The sequence below is a fragment of the Scyliorhinus canicula genome, chromosome 19 (assembly GCF_902713615.1).
Source record: "Scyliorhinus canicula chromosome 19, sScyCan1.1, whole genome shotgun sequence".
Classification (NCBI taxonomy): Eukaryota; Metazoa; Chordata; class Chondrichthyes; order Carcharhiniformes; family Scyliorhinidae; genus Scyliorhinus; species Scyliorhinus canicula.
This window is the reverse complement of record NC_052164.1, coordinates 22,637,094-22,656,090: the sequence shown is the minus strand read 5'-3', so window position 1 is coordinate 22,656,090 and position 18,997 is coordinate 22,637,094. Positions and strand designations below refer to the sequence as shown.

At 47.8% G+C, this 18,997-nt stretch overlaps 1 protein-coding gene across 2 annotated transcripts in view; it reads right to left on the bottom strand.

Annotated features, from left to right (window-relative positions):
• LOC119953887 (cyclin-dependent kinase 6-like) overlaps window positions 1-18,997 on the bottom strand; it is a 50,061-nt gene that overhangs the window by 21,497 nt on the left and 9,567 nt on the right. The window contains exons 2-4 of one of the 2 annotated variants that reach the window (XM_038778514.1): window positions 15,607-15,865; window positions 12,086-12,221; window positions 7,508-7,675 (exon numbers count right to left, since the gene is read on the bottom strand). In XM_038778514.1, the coding sequence (XP_038634442.1) occupies window positions 7,508-7,675; window positions 12,086-12,221; window positions 15,607-15,827 (525 nt within the window). In that variant the 5' untranslated portion in view covers window positions 15,828-15,865. The remainder of the gene's footprint in view (window positions 1-7,507; window positions 7,676-12,085; window positions 12,222-15,606; window positions 15,866-18,997) is intronic. The other variant, XM_038778515.1, reaches the window with a different exon arrangement.

The window sequence follows — 18,997 nt, the reverse complement described above, 5'->3', positions numbered from 1 at the left end:
TCCTGGGGATAGATTTTATGAACGCCCACAGCTTGTCGTTCGACCCAGTGAACCAGTGTGTCTGGCGAATGGCGAGATCAGACAGAGCACCAGCCACCCTCACAGTAGGAGACTACGCTAATCGGATTAGCGCAGTGGGAGAGTACTCATTCGACCTGACTACGCTCCACACCGACAGACAAATTAAGGCCCTACTGAACAAACACAGGACAGCATTTGCAAGTCACCGTCATGACTGTGGCAGAATGACTGGACAAGTTCATGTTACCGGACAGGACCCCCGACCGCAAAAGCAGTATAGATTTCCCCTCGAGGCAGAGGTGGAAATAGAAAAAGTTATAGGCAGCTTGTTGGACCAAGGTGTACTGAGAACGGTAGCCTCCACCAACAATGCCCCTATTTGGCCAGTGAGGAAGCCCGATGGATCATGGCGTCTGACCATCGATTATCGGGAACTCAACAAAGTAACCCCCGCAGTAGCCCCAACGGTAGCTACTAGTCCCGAGACCATGCTCAAGCAGGGTCTCAACGCCAAGTACTTCACGGTATTGGACATCAGTAATGGATTCTGGTCAATACCATTGGCAAAAGCGTGCCAATACAAATTCGCATTCACTTTTAAAACACAGCAGTACACGTGGACATGCCTCCCACAAGGATTCCACAATTCACCCTCCATTTTCCACCGACAGCTGGCAAGTGGATTAGGAAAATTTTCCCGACCCGAATGTCTGGTACAGTATGTAGACGACCTACTACTGCAGACGGACACAAAGGCAGAGCACATTTCGCTTCTGGCCGAACTCCTGGAACTCTTAACTGAAATTGGCTGTAAAGTTAACCCGAAAAAGGCCCAAATATTGGAAAGTAAAGTGATGTATTTGGGATCAGTCATCACGCACGGCAAACGCGAGATCGAATTCAAAAGAATTGATTCGATCGTCAAATTGCCCCTTCCCCAGAATGTATCAGCCCTCCGGTCGTTTTTAGGACTGGTTGGCTATTGTCGGAACCACATCGACGGATTCGCGACAAAAGCCGCCCCACTTTCAGACCTCCTTAAGAAAGGAGCCCCCTGGGAATGGCTTCCGCAGCATACAGGCGCTGTGGAAGAGTTGAAACGAGCCCTTAGTGCAGCACCCGCGCTGCTAGTCCCCGACCAACTTTCACCGTACGCAATAGAGGTAGCGAGCACCGATCTGACCCTCTCGGCCGTGTTGCTTCAAGAACGGCACGAGCAGCTAAGACCAGTGGCTTATGCCTCCCGACTGTTAGACCCGGTAGAACAAGGATTTTCAGCCTGTGAGAGGCACCTCCTTGCTGTCTTCTGGGCAGTGCAGTATTTCTCATACATCACCGGACTCAACCCCATTACTATTCTGACCGAACACACACCCACACAGCTACTACTAGACGGTCGACTGAAGGACGGTTCAGTTAGCCAGATTAGGGCAGCTAGGTGGACCCTACTTTTACAAGGACGGGACATTACTGTAAAACGGACACGCACACACACATACTTAGCAGACAACCTCCAATACCCAGGACAGCCCCATGACTGTGAAATTGTAGCTCCCCTGCATAACACAGGACCCTTTTTAGCCACAACACCCCCCAGGAAGATAGGGAACCCGAAACAAAGCCCCCAGCCCACAGACACGTGTGGACCCTTGAGGATTTATGTAGACGGTTCCTCCACAGTTTTAAATGGTGAGCGTATCACAGGATGCGGCATCTATGTAGAGGACGCGCAGGGGCGCGCTCTCGAAGAGATAGCTCTTAAGTTACCAGGTCACTTAGGCGCGCAGGCAGCAGAGCTAGCAGCCATAGCGTACATAGTGGACCTCCCCGATTCTTTCCCCAGCCCAGCAGACATATATTCAGACAGCTTATATGTCTGTAACAGTTTAACCGATTTTCTGCCCCTGTGGAGGACACGAGGTTTTGTCTCCGCAGACGGAAAACCCCTTCCATCAGCCCCCTTACTCCAGCATATCCTAGAGAAAGCGAAGGACAGGACCTTCGGCATTATAAAAGTTCGCAGCCACCATAGGTCATCACCCCCTGGGAATGTAAAAGCCGACGCGTTGGCTAAGGCAGGTTCCAGGAGAGGACACTTATGGACCCCCCCAGCTAGCGCACCAGCTAGCGCCCCTGTGAGCGCAGTCCAAGTCTCACAGACTGATATTAAAGATCTCGTGGCAGCACAAAAACAGGACGGAGACCTCAGGGAGGTTTTCAAGGGAAACTTTGTGCCTGCTTACGAGCACTTTAAACACGCACTGACCACACATGAGGGTGTGATCATTAAGGACCAACTTTATGTGGTCCCACAGCAGGACAGGAATCAGATGATTGCCTTGTTCCATGACGGACACGGGCATCAGGGAATTGATGCAACAACGAGGCACCTCAGGCAACTCTGTTGGTGGCCTAATCTCAGGAATGATGTAACGCACTACATAGAGAATTGCCTGATTTGTGCTCAGAATAACCCGGAGCGGTATTCTAAGAAGGCACAACTTCGGCATACTCGCCCAGTTAACGGCCCTTGGACAAACCTCCAGATCGACTTTATAGGTCCATTGCCCCCTTGCAGGAATGGCTATAAATACGTTCTGGTGGTGATAGATACCTTTACCAAGTGGGTAGAGGCATTTCCCTCACGAACAAATACAGCAAAGACAGCTGCAAAGATCCTGACCCACCACATCTTCACGAGATGGGGTTTACCCCGAAGTATCGATTCGGACCAGGGATCTCACTTTACAGGACGGGTCATGAGGAACGTCCTGACAATATTCGGAATCAAACAGAACTTCCACATTGCGTATCATCCACAGTCCAGCGGGATTGTGGAGCGCATGAATCGGACCCTAAAAACTACCCTTAGGAAAATGGTTCAAGAGAATAATTCCACATGGGATTCAGTGCTCCCATTTGCACTCATGTTCATAAGGAACACTGTCTCCACATCGACAGGATACACACCACATACACTCATGACCGGACGCCCTATGAAAGGTACAGAATTCCTTTTAGGACTGGACATGACAAGCCCCGAAGTGACGGCCCTCACACATGAAAAGGCAGTTAAAGATCTAGTTGAGACTGTGAGGTCTGCACAGCTCGCAGCCGCAGTCCAGCTAGGGAAACGCCGACAGCAACGGACTGCCTGTTTCAATAAGACCGTACACACCACAGAATTCCAGGTTGGGCAACAGGTAATGTTATCTGTTTATAACCCCAGCAGTTTTTTGGCTCCAAAATATTCCGGTCCCTACTCAATTTCGGACAAAATTAGCCCCTCCGTTTACAGGATAAAGTATCCTAATGGGAAGACCGCGTGGTTCCATATAAACCAGTTAAAGGCATATGGAACACAGGCCAACCATGCTCACCATGTCCTGCTGGATGCAGCAGAACACTTCACCCCGCCCACCAGAGACACTTTTCCACCATCCCCCTCACAGACCAGTTCATCCACGGACTCGCCCACGACTCCGCCCACAGACCACTACAGACCACGCCCCGACACGCCCACAAGCTGCCACAGCAGAGACAGTAGGACAGACACTGACTCTGAAGACAGCGACAGCACACAGCCATACAGTCCACACTGCACCAACTACGACCCCGACTCCAGTGACCCCATGGAAGTCACTTACCTTAAAAACCCAGAACCACCACCCGACCCCGACTACCCCGACAACACACTCGACGCCACACAATGGCACAGGGACAATTCCTACAGACTTGTCCGCAATAATGAAAGTGACCCCCGGTCACACAACTCCAAAATAGCATGCCTGATCCACACAAGGGTGTGGGATCCGGGAGAGCAGGACGACACGGTGTCTGACTCCCGACACGGCAACCCCTTTGTGACCCTGTTCACAGAGGCAGAATCAAAGTGAGGTGTCCAGATGATGTAAGATAGGAATCGTTTGAGGGAAACGATGTCCTTTCTGATGGAACCTGCACGTATGTTTGTCTTCGTTTCATGTTTGTTTGTTTTCAGGAATGTACATTGTTCAGCTGGAGGATGGACATCTTCTTTTCAGCTGAAAAGATTGTGACCACCTCACATACACGTTAGCTTGTCTGCCGAAACTTTTGAGAACTTCGGTTTGATTGGAGATCCTTTCCAAAGTTGTAAGGCCACACGCCAAATAGTTTATCTGCAGATATCTCTGAGAACTTCAGTGATGTCCTCAGTTGGAGCATCTTGGCTCCCTTGGTTTTTTAGGTGCCCCTCTATTCGGCGAAATAGAGGCTGCAAGTCATGGTCAACACATTCGTACCCGTTTCTTTCCAGGTTACTCAGGCAGTGGACAAACGGCACTGAGGACCCGCCCTGTCTGAGAACCAACCCTTGGTCAGCCAAGCTCGGGTATGGCACAGCACGCCCTACCCGGGGATCCCATCCAACTCGTACCCGTAGCGGCCCATACGCAACTCATTCGGATGTTTCTTTCCAAGTTTGTTTTCATTTTAGGTTAGGTAGCCCTTCGGCCGCCATCCCACATGCTATTTACATCCGGAAACATTCGGATGGTAAATCAGCAAAGCCTGCGAGACGGCTCGCAGAAGGAAGGATTGTTAGGTGTATGCTGGTCTTTAAATTCGCTTTTTGAAAAAAAAATGAGGGGAGTCACAGGGTGTGACTTAGCCAGTCATTTTTAAGGGTCAATTGGGATTTGAAAGACAGATGCACTAACAAGTAAAGGTCTTAAACTGTGTATTGACAGATACTGTGCTTGATCCCAAAGGTTTCAAAGGACGAGACAGAGGTCGAAGCCAGGATTGTCAATACCGGAGGAAGAAGGAAGAAAAAGAGGAAGAACAGCAAAATGATGGAAGCCCACTTATTACTATTTAATGTCATATGTATATGTGTGGAAACAAGACACGTTTCCCCCACAACCCCCACCGTAAATGTTAGTACAACAAACCCCCAGTGCTCAGCTCTGATCAGCGAGGTTCAGACCTGGTGTACTAAATTCATGACGTGGTACTCCATGTCCTACATAATCGAATCACTGTTGGTGATCGCGATCCTCACCATCCTAGTGCAGACCCTCAGGTTGAGGAAATGGAAGAGGAGAGCCTCTCGTTCCAGCACCTCACCCATCTATAGAGTGCAATCCCCCATCTTCGGATTCCACCAAACCCCTCAACCCCTCACTGATTACAACACTCTGTAAATAAAATTCAGCCATGTATTATATTGTTCCATACTCGACTGCCGAGTTGGGAAGTGTGATGTTGTGGTGTGAATGGTTAAGGTTTAGAGTGATTAAATGTTTAAGTTAAGGTTAAGGTTAATAGTGATAGGTAGAGGTTCCCAATTGTAGTAATGCATGTCCCTTTGACATAGGGCCAAGTAGAAATGTTAGTTAAATTTTTTTTTCTCTTCTTCCCATAGTTTAGAACAGAGTAGAACAGGAACTGGCAAGAGGTCAGAACACAAGGAGGCAAAGTACATAGGTGATCCTTCACAATAGTATGATTGTGAGGATCACAAGGAGGGAATGTAGCCACGCTGGCCACGCAAAATGGACACTGAGCCAAACTAAAATGGAAGGCTGCTGAGAAACAGACAGTTCAGCCAGAACAGCAGTCTGCAAAGAGCAGTTTGCATTCTGCAGTAGCAGAAACCAGTTTGGGCTCAGGTGAAGAGACCTTAGCTAGGTGCAAATGGCAAAACGCTTTGCATGCTAATGAGGCCATCAGACTTGAACACCCACACAATAGATACATTTGGTTCTGAATGGACACATTCCAATCAAGACCCAGACATCGAGGCACCAGAAACCTCCGAACAAAAGGACATAAGAAACGCCCCCTCCATCACGGAGACCCCCTCGCATTGGGGAATTAATCCAGTATCGATAAGAAATTGATCCAATAGGTAGAGCCCGCCCGAGAAGAGGGAAGGACAACGGAACCCCTATAAAAGATAGGGACCTCGTGTTGTCCGGTCTGTTAAACCTGTGCTCCGGCCCCGACTGACACCTGGTATCCTGACTCCAGCCGTTGAGCACCAGCCGCCGAAACCGTAAGTTCAACGCTCGCTACGCGATCCAAGCCCGCTAGACTCCCAAGTGCCAGAACGCTTGCTGAAGGCTGCAGACAAAACCAGGACGAAGGCCTCGTTCTCTGACCTTGCCTGTTCCTGTTAGATAAGTATTCTGTTTGCTTATGTTTAGTGGTAGCTTAGTCTCTTAGTGTGTGCATGAGTATTTATTATTAACTGTATAATAAATATTGATCGTTTGAACTTGACTAATCGGTGTATCGTCTTTATTACTTTGAATTTGACCTTGGAATACTTGTGACGTTGCCTATACGGCAGCTGGCGACTCCAGAGCTAAATAATTACATAGAACAGAGCCTAGCAGTGTTAAGCACACGTCGAACTCGGAGGCGTGTTAATACACTCCAATAAACGCGTTTTACGCCCATAGTAAAACGTGCAACAATAGACAGAGACCAATCCCCGTCCAAACCAAACACCACCCTGACTTGTAACTGTATCAGTCCCTTCTGCCTTCCAACTTAATTAAATGATTGAAAACGAGTTCTTTTCCAGTCAGCTGAGCACCCAGTGGCCTTTGTGATCTAAGAAAGAACAAAGAAAAATTACAGCACAGGAACAGGCCCTTCAGCCCTCCAAGCCTGCGCCGATCCAGATCTTCTATCTAACACTGTCGCAAAGAACAAAGAAAAAATCTCTGGAGTATAACTTCCAGGGTGTGGAACTAACAGGAAATAAAGAACCTCAAGGCAGCTCCAAGCACTGTGCCCCAAACAGTCTAACTGATCATTAATGCACAATGTCTATTAATAAGGCTTGTCAATATTAATGAGCACGAGAAACTGGCTAACACTGCACCCTGGCAAGGAGTTTCTTTTGCTTCGACTAGGATTGTTGCACCTCCTCAAGATACGATTCTGCTTGTTTAATGAAGTGGGTTTCACTAATCAGGAAGTATGGGCAGCAGGGTGGCACACAGGTTAGCACTGCTGCCTCATAGCGCCAGGGACCCGGGTTCAATTCCGACCTCTGATGACTGTCTTTCTGGAGTTTCTCCCCGTGTCTGCGTGGGTTTCCTCCGGGTGCTCTGGTTTCCTCCCAGTCCAAAAATGTGCAGGTCAGGTGGATTGGCCATGCTCAATTGCCCCTTAGTGTCCAACGATTAGATGGGGTTACAGGGTTGCAGGGTTGGGGGTGCTCTTTCAGAGGATCAGTACAGACTCGATGGGCCAAATGGCTTCTGCACTGTAGCGATTTTTTAATTAAGTGGGCCGGTCGCCATGGTTCCCACTGTGACAAACTGCATTATGTCCAATATGTCCATTTCATGGATTGAAGATGGCTGTCAATCTTGAACCTTTATGATTGTAAAAGTCCTGCCTACGTGAGCTCCTGCCTACCTGAAAGGCCAAGGGACCACCACTGTGACAGCACATAAATTACAGCAATACACTTTTAAGAACTTACCACAGGGGTCAGTGCCATGTTGAAGCTGTACACTCGGGCCAGACCGAAGTCAGCGAGCTTCACCTGGCCGCTGTTTGAAACCAGGATGTTTTGTGGCTTCAAATCTCGATGCACCACACGGTTTGAATGGAGAAAATCCAAGCCTCTAAATAGTTGTACCATTATGTCCTAAATATATAATGATAAAACGGTTAAAGACAGAACTATAAAGTGAGGTTGTTTGAAAGAAAGTTACTGTACAGCTTCACCGCATTTACTGGACAGAACATTGCTACATTGTCACACATCGGTACAGGTGCGGTGTCGCTAATTATGCGCCGTTTGGAATTCGGGATGGCAAGAGTTAAATACTTCAATGGGAAACAAGAACCCAAAATCCAAAATTATTTTGCCCTTCCCGTTGATGGGATCTCTGGTCCTGACAATGGCAACACCCCCATATCCCCTGGACACGGGCTCCCTGGCGGTGGAGAGTGCAAGCAACGGGAAAAGCCATTGACGGCGGCAGGGCCTCCACAAATACCTCACGGGGTGGGTGGTGGAAAACACCACCGCCTGTCTATTTGTGGAGTTCAGTCACGGCCACCATCCCAATCTGATCTCATGACGTCAGCTGCACATTACTAGGTGCTTGTCACGTACCTTGCCTGAAATAGAGTTCCAGACTACCCAGCTTCTCTCCCAGGGACCAGCTATTTTCCACTGATCTTTCATCCACATCTAACGTGAGAAAGTGTGGGTCATGCCACATGAGAAAATGTAACTTCTTAATATAGAATTATAGAATGGTGATAGCACAGAAGGAGGTCTTTCAACACTTTAGGCACGATTTACTGACCACCCCGCGGAGTGTTTTTTGCCGGCGGAGGCGGTCCGCCAGCGGGATCTACTGACCCCGCCGTTGTCAACGGGATTTCCCGTTGACAGCACCCCTCGTCACCCGGAGGCCAGTGTGACGATGTGGGACCGGAATTTCCCGCCGATGTGAAGAGCCGGTAAAAACCGCTCAATGTGTCTGCATTGACCCTTTGATGGAGAAATCCACCCAGTGCCACATACCCTTGTTCTCCCTGTCCATCCTTCCTCTTCAGAGAAATGTCCAATTAAATGCCTCGATTGATCCTGCCTCCACATTATTCTGAGGGGGCGCATTCCAGATCCGAACTACTCGCTGCGTGAAAAAGTGTTTCCTCATGTCGCTGATGTTTCTTTTGTCATTTGCCTTCAATCTGTGCCCTCTGGTACTCGATACTTCCACCAATGGGAATGGTTTCTTCCAATCTGCTCGGTTGCTCATGATTTGAATATCCCTATCAAATCTCCTTTAATCTTCTCCTTCCAAGGAAAATGGTCCCAACGCCTGCAATCTATCTTCTTAACTGAAGTTCCTCATCCCAGGAACCATTCTTGTGAATCTCTTCTGCACCTTTACTAATGCCTTCACGGTTTACTAAAGAATAATCCCAGTGGATGCAATACTCCAATCCAAGGTTCAACCAGTGTTTTAAACAAAGTTAACTCCCTTGCTCTTCTATCCTATGCCCCTATTGAGAAAGCCTCGGGTGCCATATCCTTTATTCACCCTGCTCCGAATTCATCCTGTCACCCTCAATGATTTATGTACATGTACACCCATGTCCTTCTGCTCTCATGTTCTCTTTAGAGTTGTCCCCATTACTTTATATTCTTTCTCCGTGATCTTTCCATTGAGTCACTACAGTGCACAAGGATGCCATCAACCCATGCACCAACCCTCTAATAGAGGACGTTACATAGGACCAAGCTCCCGCCCTATCCCCACGACCCCACCTGACCTACAGATCTTTGGACACTTGAGGGGCAATTTAACATGGCCAATCCACCTAACCTGCACATCTTTGGACTGTGGGAGGAAACCAGAGCACCCGGAGGAAACCCATGCAGACACATGGAGAATGTGCAAACTGAACACAAATAGTCACCCAAGGCCAGAATTGAAACCGGGTCCCTGACACTGTGAGGCAGCAGTGCAACCACGGTACCACCGTGCTGCCCTATCTTTCCAATGAAATGAATCACCACACTTCTTTTGCCCATTCCACCAAGCTGGGTTTTTGAAGTTCTGCACTATCGCTCTCGTGGTTCACTACACTTCCATGTTTTGTTTTGTTTTCAAATTTTGAAATTGTGCTCCAAGGTCCAGGTCATTAATGTATTTCAGGAAGAACAAGAGTCTTAAAACTGATCCCTGGGCAACTCCACTATATATCCTCCTCCAGTGTTGAAAAGATAACCATTAACCACTGCTCTGTTTCCTCCCACTCAACCAATTTCATATCTGTGTTCCGACGACCCTTCTTTTTATTCCATTAGATCTAAATTTTCTCAGAAGTCTGTTGTGCAGCACTTTATCTAATGCCTTTTGAAAATGTGAGTACAGTACATCCACTGGTTTTCCTTTATCCACAGCATATGTTCTTCAAAGAACTCCAATAAATTGATTCATCCTGATTTCCCTTTCACAAAGCCACAAACCGAAGCCTGGCTACCGTGAACTTTTCAGAGCATGGACTTGATCGTTTCAAAATGGCACCGTCAGCTACAGCAGGACTGGGGTAGGCCTTGGCACTGATTAAACCTCCTTCCACCGGGGTACCATCCTCCAGTCTGCACACAGTGATTGGTTTTACCAAGATGAGCTGTGGTAGGCTTCCATTGTGCTGCTCATTCGCACGCCAGGCGTGAAACTGAGAGTGACAAATCGCCAGGCAACAAAGGGAAGGTAGCCCTTTTCAGATCCTGAAGGGATAATCTTCACAGCCACACGCACGCCGGCTACACCAAGCGTTTCAGAAAAATTCTAAAGATATTTGGTGCCATCTGCCTTTGTTCCACCGAAACATTCCAAATTTGAAGAGCTCTCCAGCTCTGGTACTAAGTGTCAGTAACCTGCCGAAAGTTGTTCTTCAATTTATGTGACCGCACATCTCCCAGGGATGTCTGGAAGGCAGTCAGACAGGCAGTCTGGAGGGCCTCATCATTATATCAACAGTGAAGGCTCTGCAGCACCTGAACCGAGGCTTCAGGCCACCTCGCAGTACGCCGTGGCGTTGTCCGATGGCACCCCCTGGGAAGTGAATAGGGTACAGCCCTTCAAACATCTCCTGACGGACACGTCAGTCGAGGCCTGCCTTCCGAACAGGCTTCCTGTGACTGGACTGCAGCCTCACCCTGTCTGCTTCACTCTTTGGGGCTCCTATCTCTGGTCCTCACCCTCTGCTCCCTGCAGCAACCCCAGATAATAATCATAATAATAATCTTTACTGTCACAAGTAGGTTCACTGCAATGAAGTTACTGTGACACAGACGGGAACGTGCAGACTCCACACAGACAGTGATCCAAGCCGGGAATCGAACCTGGGTCCCTGGCGCTGTGAAGCAACCGTGTTAACCACTGTGCTACCGTGCTGGACAACTGATCTGCACTGACCTCAGTCAGCTGCTAGTGCACCTAAACATCTGGGAACCATGAGCCCATCACTCCCCCAACCTCCCCTTACATCCCTTCCTTCACAAGTACAGTCAGGAGGGAAACACACATTTGGGAGTTGGGTGAGTGGCCAACTTTGCAGATGGAGGTCTGTTTGGTTGCAGTTTGCTGGGCGTACGTACATTACATTTTTGCAGAGAACTCGCACAAATTCCGCGATCTTTCAAGTCATGTAGATTTGTTGGGCCTAAGGGGCAGCACGGTAGCATGGTGGTTAGCATAAATGCTTCACAGCTCCAGGGTCCCAGGTTCGATTCCCGGCTGGGTCACTGTCTGTGCGGAGTCTGCACATCCTCCCCGTGTGTGCGTGGGTTTCCTTCGGGTGCTCCGGTTTCCTCCCACAGTCCAAAGATGTGCGGGTTAGGTGGATTGGCCATGCTAAATTGCCCGTAGTGTCCTAAAAAAAAAAGTAAGGTTAAGGGAGGGGGGGGGGGTTGTTGGGTTACGGGTATAGGGTGGATACGTGGGTTTGAGTAGGGTGATCATAGCTCGGCACAACATCGAGGGCCGAAGGGCCTGTTCTGTGCTGTACTGTTCTATCTGTCTACTCACAAAACGTGGAGGACAAAACCCTTGTGCTAATAAGTGCACTGGAAAGTCAGCACACTCAATAATCAAATTATGAGCAATAATCCACAATCACCTGTGACTGACACATTCAGAAAGATCGGCGGGGCGGGGGGGGGGGGGGAGAGAGAGAGAGAGAGATTCTCTGTCCCGCCGCACCCATCTTCCGGTGCGATGCGCCCCCGCCGGCAGGGGAATCCTCCATCCTGGCAGCCGGCCAATGGGGTTTCCAATTATGGGCACCCCCACGCCTTCAGGAAATCCGCGGGCGTGACTGCGCTGCCGGCGAAGCGGAGGATCCTGCCGACGAAGAATCCACCCCTGATCTCCTCCAAATTGGGGTCAGTTAAACCTGGGAAGGCATTTGAAGGTTTTCTTTCCTTGAACAATAATCAGCCCTTCCAATCATTCCTCACTGCCTTCCAACATATATTAGAGCTCAAGGACAAAACTGTTCCAAAGTGTATTATACCCAGGCCTACCTTCACTTTATTATGAGGAAGCCCTGGCTTGTGAACTTTCGTCAAAAAAGTTGATAAATCTTGCTCAATGAGTTCAAACACAAGTGTCAATTTCATTAGTTGATCTGTCTGAGATCCAAGATCTACATTAAATAACCTGAAAGACAAGAGGAAAATGTCTTCACTGCAGCAACGTTCAATTTTGTCAAATTCTGTTTGATAACACTCTTTGAAAGGCCTTATTATGTCAAAGGTGCATCAAATACAAGTTGTCACTGTGAAGAAACAGACCAAAGTTAGGAAAGTGCCTGATTTTGGAAATGAGTGGCCCAAATTCTGGAGGGGGTTCCAGAATCTTGACCCATCGACAGTGAAGGCGATATATTTCTAAGTCGGGGTGGTGAGTGGCTTAGAGGGGAATGACCAAAAGTAGAATTCAGATGACAAACACAGGCCATTTTGCCTGAACTGTTTATGCTGCACACGAGCTTCCTCCCACTCTTATTTCTAACTCTATCAGCAAACCCTTTATTGCGTTAACCCACATGTGCTTATCTAGCTTCTGCTTAACATTCTGTTCAGTGTTCAACAGAGCCTGTGATCTTCTGATGACCTGCTGAAACCAGGGTCATGCAGGGTGAATTGTAACCATCATCGCCAAAACCGTCAAACCAAATGAATGGGATGGTATCACTCAAGCCTCATACAACGGAATGATCTGCTTTGACTTGGTTTAACTGATTCTGTTATAACTGGGTCAAGTGCTGCCAAAGACCAACAGCAGTTATTCTGAACTGTTAAAATGCACCCATGTAAACGTTTTCCCATTTTTTTGGATCAGATGGCAGAAAAACCACTGACGTAGGGTGTTTATTCATAAACTGCCGATTACTGGCAACAGGCGCAGGGTAACACTTCAAGTTTAAGAAGGAATAATGTCATCCATTTCCTTTTAGATAGCAAAACTTTGTTTCCTGTGACTGCAATGAGTTCAAGTCGAGGAGGTTAATATGTCTCCCTGAGAATCCATGAAACTTGTCTATTAGTACAAAGTTTGCAAAACATGTTCGCAATGAAAGGGGCGAAGGAGTGGGCGGAGAAACTTGGCAGGCCACTGCATTCTTTCACGAATCTGGGTGGGACCCTGTGCTTAGGAAAGACCAAAATTGGGCGGCACAGTGCGCAGTGGTTAGCACTGCTGCCTCACAGCGCCAAGGATCCGAGTTCAATCGCGGCATTGGGTCATTGTCCATGTTGGGTTTGCACATTCTCCCCGTGTCTGCGTGGGGCTCACCTCACAACCCAAAAGATATGCAGGGTAGGTGGATTGGCCATGCTAAATTGGAAAAAAAATTGTGTACTCTAAATTTATTTTTAAAAACGGCCCAAATCATGAGGATTTAAAACAAGAATAGATGATTCACGCTGCTTGAAATGGAGGGAGGATCTCCTGGAGAACCTTCACTGTGAAAGACAGTTCTCAGGCTCAGGGCCCCCAAAGGAAAAGAATGGAAGTAAACAACTGGGAGCAAAGAATTATTCTGAACTGGTTCTGGGAGAATGGAGTGTCCACTTCCAGGAAAGAGTGAAGTATAATCAGGAATGGGAGTTTTGGAAAGGGGAAAGTTTTGTTTTGTAGTTTAAGGTATAAGTTTCCGGAAAAAAATGTTTTAATCTATGTTCTTTCTCGTTTGTTTGTTTCAGTAAAAGTCATAAAGCTTGCAGAAAAAAAAAACTTGTTCACGATGAATGGAATAGGCTGTAGTAATTTGAAACGGTTTATGATAATGTCATACTCTGGACTAAGTAAATACAATAGCAACTTGATGAACTGGATAACTAGCAGTACTCTGCAGAACAAGTACATCATTGGGCTTCATCTGGTAACACTTGAAAATGAGTAACTAGTGGAGAACTGACATTTTAACACTGTCAGTGATTGGTAGCTGAATAATCATTGTGCGGAGGTGTGGCGGTACAGGTGTGGATCCACAGTTTATGACTGAAACTCAGGTTGACCATTCCATCGGGATGAACAAAAATATGGAAGAACTGCTACTTTCAAGCCATTGTTGCATAACCTCTGTCAATGCTTTGAAGACAAACAGTGGATTAGTCCAGAGAGCAGATCAATTTTCCCCCTTGCTGGGCTGGACATTGCATGAAAGATTAAGTGAGGGGTAAGAGCTGAGGTCTCAAATTTTAGCGATTTTTCAGCAAAACGAATAGGTTTCTATAATTTCAGGAGAGATCCTCCCCTTCAATTCTAAAATAAAAATCCAGACAACGAACTTGGGTTTTCAAATCATGAACTTTTCCACATACTATTAAACTCATATGCAAATCAGAGGCAAAGGATGGAATTTTACAGCACCCCCCCCCCCCCCCCCGGCCGTTCCAGTCCCGGCAAAGTCAAAGGACATTTAAGCACCGCATTTTTTAGCCCTGACCCCACCGCGACATGGCCATAAAATCCCACCCATATTTACTACTGTGATGTTGGTTTCTTTGAAGATGTTTATCCTTTTACGAATCCATGGCCCTCATCCTTCTTCAAAGATTGAGTTGCACTTGTCTCTGCTAAATTATATGCAGGAAACATTACAAATGTGGGCGGCAGAGTGGTTAAGCATTGCTGCCTCACAGCACCAGATACCCGGGTTCGATTCCAGCCGTCACTGTCTGTATGGAGTTTGTACGTTCTCCCCGTCTCTGCGTGGGTTTCCTCCGGGTGCTCCAGTTTCCTCCCACAGTCCAAAAAGATGCGCAGGTTAGGTGGATTGACCATTCTAAATTGCCCCTCAGTGGCCAGGGATGTGCAGGTTAGGTTACGGGATAGGGCGGATTGGGCAAGGTGCGCTTCTCGGTAGGCTGCTCTTTTGGATGGTTGGTGCAGACTCGATGGGCCTAATGGCCTCCTTCTGCACTGTTAAGGATTCTATAAATCAGTTGAAGGCCCTCTCCTCTCTTCTCAAAAATAACTCCAGATGGGTTGACAACAGACATGCTAAATTGCCCTTAGTGTCCAAAAAGGTTAGGGGGCGGTTACTGGGATGGGGTGGAGGTTTGGGCTTAAGTCGGGTGCTCTTAGGGGCGGCACGGTGGTGCAGTGGTTAGCACTGCTGCTCACAGCGCCGAGGACCCGGGTTCAATCCCGGCCCTAGCTCACCGTCCATATGGAGTTTACACATTATCTCTTTGGCTACGTGGGTCTCAACCCCAGAACCCAAAAAGATGTGCAGGGTAGGCGGATTGGACATGCTAAATTGCCCCTTAATTGGAAAAAATAATTGGGCACTCTAAATTTATTTTTAAAAAAATAATAGGGTGCTCTTTCCAAGGGCCGGTGCAGACTCGATGGGCCAATGGCCTCCTTCTGCACTGTAAATTATATCCTATATTCTAGTGTATGGCTGATCTCAAGCTTGCTTGCCCAATCTCACTGATCAAAAACTCTGAATAAAGGATAAACACTTTGGTGGGGGGGGGGGGGAATACACAGGAGCAAAACCTCATCGGATTGAATGCATGAGTAACCTCACCTGATGACATTTGGATGGTCAAAGACTTCTAACTGTTTTAACCAGGCCACCTCCCGAATTACTATGAAAGGGATGCCTTCTTGTGTTCTGGGAATCTCAATTCTTTTCAGTGCCACAAACCTCCCATTATTTTCCAGGTCTCTTGCTTTGTACACTTTTCCATAAGCTCCTTCTCCAATCTCGGCTATCAGCTCGTATCGCACAGGATGACTAGTCTCCATTCTGACCGGTAATCAGTCCCAAGACTGAACAGCACCACCTGGTGTTAACAAATGTTGTTAGCAGCAAAATCCTGACAAATATGTACTTTCATGTCAAACTCTGAAAATGGTATGAACGACATTGAAATATTAGTGATATCAGATTATCTATATTTTATATAAACATTGTCTCAAGATATTGTTTTTTATTTCATAGCTGTGCCTGTATTACACAGGCAATTACCAACCACATTCTAGCAGCCAAACGGTGTTATGTCTATTTTACTAAGAAAATGAACTGGGGAATTTTGTGGACATTTGGACAATATCCCTTTGACCTTCCTCCTTATTTTATTCAAAGAAATCAAGAGAGGAGGCGAGTCAGGATATGTACAATTCCTATAAAAGAAATATAATCTCTACATATAATTAGGGGCAGCAGGGTAGCATGGTGGTTAGCATAAATGCTTCACAGCTCCAGGGTCCCAGGTTCGATTCCCGGCTGGGTCACTGTGTGGAGTCTGCACGTCCTCCCCGTGTGTGCGTGGGTTTCCTCCGGGTGCTCCGGTTTCCTCCCACAGTCCAAAGATGTGCGGGTTAGGTGGATTGGCCATGCTAAATTGCCCGTAGTGTCCTAATAAATGTAAGGTTAAGGGGGGGGTTGTTGGGTTACGGGTATAGGGTGGATACGTGGGTTTGAGTAGGGTGATCATGGCTTGGCACAACATTGAGGGCCGAAGGGCCTGTTCTGTGCTGTACTGTTCTATGTTCTATAAAGGGTTAATTGAGAAAACATTTCCAAGTATGGGAGACAGTGAGATCCTTCAAATTTATTTTTCATTCTTCCCAAAAATCAATAGGGGCGATTCTCTGGCCCGTTTGTGCCCGGCGTAAATCCCTGTAGGTGAGAATAGCGGGAGAGCCGCGAAATGGGATTTGCAGTGGACGCCGAACAGCGCGCGATGGTCCCGGCCCGCGCAGCTGATGTAATCTGGTTCACGCTCTCGCTGGGCCAGAGCCAGATTAGCATGTTTAAATCATAATGCTGGGGTTGTTTGAAGCCGGACTATCTAAGGAAGGATGTGCTGGCCTTGGAAAGGGTCCAGAGGAGGTTCACAAGAATAATCCCTGGAATGAAGAGCTTGTCGTATGAGGAACGGATGGGGACTCTGGGTCTGTACTCGTTGGAGTTTGGAAGGATGAGGGGGGTCCTTCTTGAAACTTACAGGATTCTGCGAGGCCTGGATAGAGTGGACGTGGAGAGGATGTTTCCACTTGTAGGAAAAACTAGAACCAGAGGACACCATCTCAGACTAAAGGGACAATCCTTTAGGACAGAGAAGAGGGGGAATTTCTTCAGCCAGAGGTTGGTGACTCTGTGGAACACTTTGCCGCAGAAGGCTGTGGAGGCCAAATCACTGAGTGTCTTTAAGACAGAGATAGATAGGTTCTTGATTAATAAGGGGATCAGGGGTTATGGGGAGAAGGCAAGAGAATGGGGATGACAAAAATATCAGCCATGATTGAATGGCGGATCAGATTTGATGGGCCGAGTGGTCTAATTCTGCTATGTCTTGTGGTCTTATGACTCCTGGTGCTCTCCCACCTGCCGGCGCAGCGCGAGGCTGGCGGGAATCACTACTGGTCTCCACCACTGGGGACCAGACATGATGGCCATGCCGGGGAGAGGCTCTGAGGACATTGTAGCCCCCCGAGGTGGTCGGGGGCATGTCAGGGCAGTGCCATAGTGCCAATCTGGTACTGCTAGGTTGGTACTGCCAGGGTATCAGAGGTCAGTACTGCCAAGGGGCAGAGCCTGAAAGGGGGCATGGTGGGGGGTGCTGAAAGGAGGAGCATTATGGGATGGGCATGGGAGGGGAATCTGGTGACCCCATAGCGGGGTGTCACTCACCTAGGGATGGGGTGGGAGGAGGGGCGGAGACAGCTGATGCCGGCGATTAGGGAGCCCTGGTGCTCGTGAGAAGGTGGGGGGAGCAGAGAGGCTGAAAGGAAACCCTTCGGAGGTCCCCAAAGCCAGTGATCTTTGGGGATTGGAGTTGCTGCCTGCAAGGATGGTGGTGGTGATGGGGGGGGGGGGGGTGGTGTGAATGAAGCCCCGATATCAGTGAAGATGGTTTGGGGGGGGGGGGGGGAAGAGAGACAATGAAGCCCAATGCCGGTGGTGGGGCCTTTACAGAGGGCCCTGATCGCTGTGAATCGGTGATTAATTGGTACACTGAAAGTTGCGCAATAGTGGATTTTGGCCTGGCCTTCCATGCCTGCGGACATGTCTTTTAGAATCCGCAGGGGTAGTACATTGGCACTTGCTTTTGTTTACAGCTCCTTGGTGCATGCGGAAGGCCACACTTTCCACATGCCTTGCGAGTGTCACGTGAGAGTACCCTTTAAGAAATGGGTGTTTAACAAATGTACCTTTAAGAAATGGAGCTGCTCCTGGAATGATGTCACAGTGTGGGTGGAGCTGAGCTCTACTTCTGCTGTTTTTAGTTTCAGTTTGAGAAAGCTTGGGTGTGTGTGTTTTTCAGTGAGCTTAATCTGAAGTTAAAAGTAAGCTGCACTGCTGTGATCTCTGCCATCAAAAGACTATCTATGGATCATTTGGGTGAACTCAGAATTGTAAAAAGGTCTCAGTATTGAATATAAATCTAATGTGCTCCTGTTTGAAGGTTTGTTAAGTCTTTTGGATGTTAAAAGGACAACATACAGGTTATGTAGTGTTGTATTCTTTGCGGGGTGTATTTGAATTAATGGTTGCTAAAATGTTCACTGTTTTAAAAAGGTTAACTTGAGTTCATAGAATAAACATTGTTTTGTTTTAAAAACCACTGGTCCATTTTCTGCTGTACCATACCTGTAGAGTGAGCCGTGTGCTCCCCATACCACAATCTATTAAAAGTTGTGGGTCAGGTGAACTCCATGGTACACTTTGGGATTCTCTAAACCCTGACCCATAGCTCAAGGTTTAGGTGTTCTACTAAGTGCGTTACAACAATTGGGATTATATTTTGGACCTGTAAGTTTCGGTGACCGGCGAGGGTTGTTTCTTACTTGCATCCATCTTTGTGTAGCTCTTCGACGGGAGATGGATCGCACCGACAGAGAATTCTGCTGCATAGCTTTGTACAGTGTTGAAACATTTAAATCCGGGTGGTAGGTCAGCTGCATCCCAA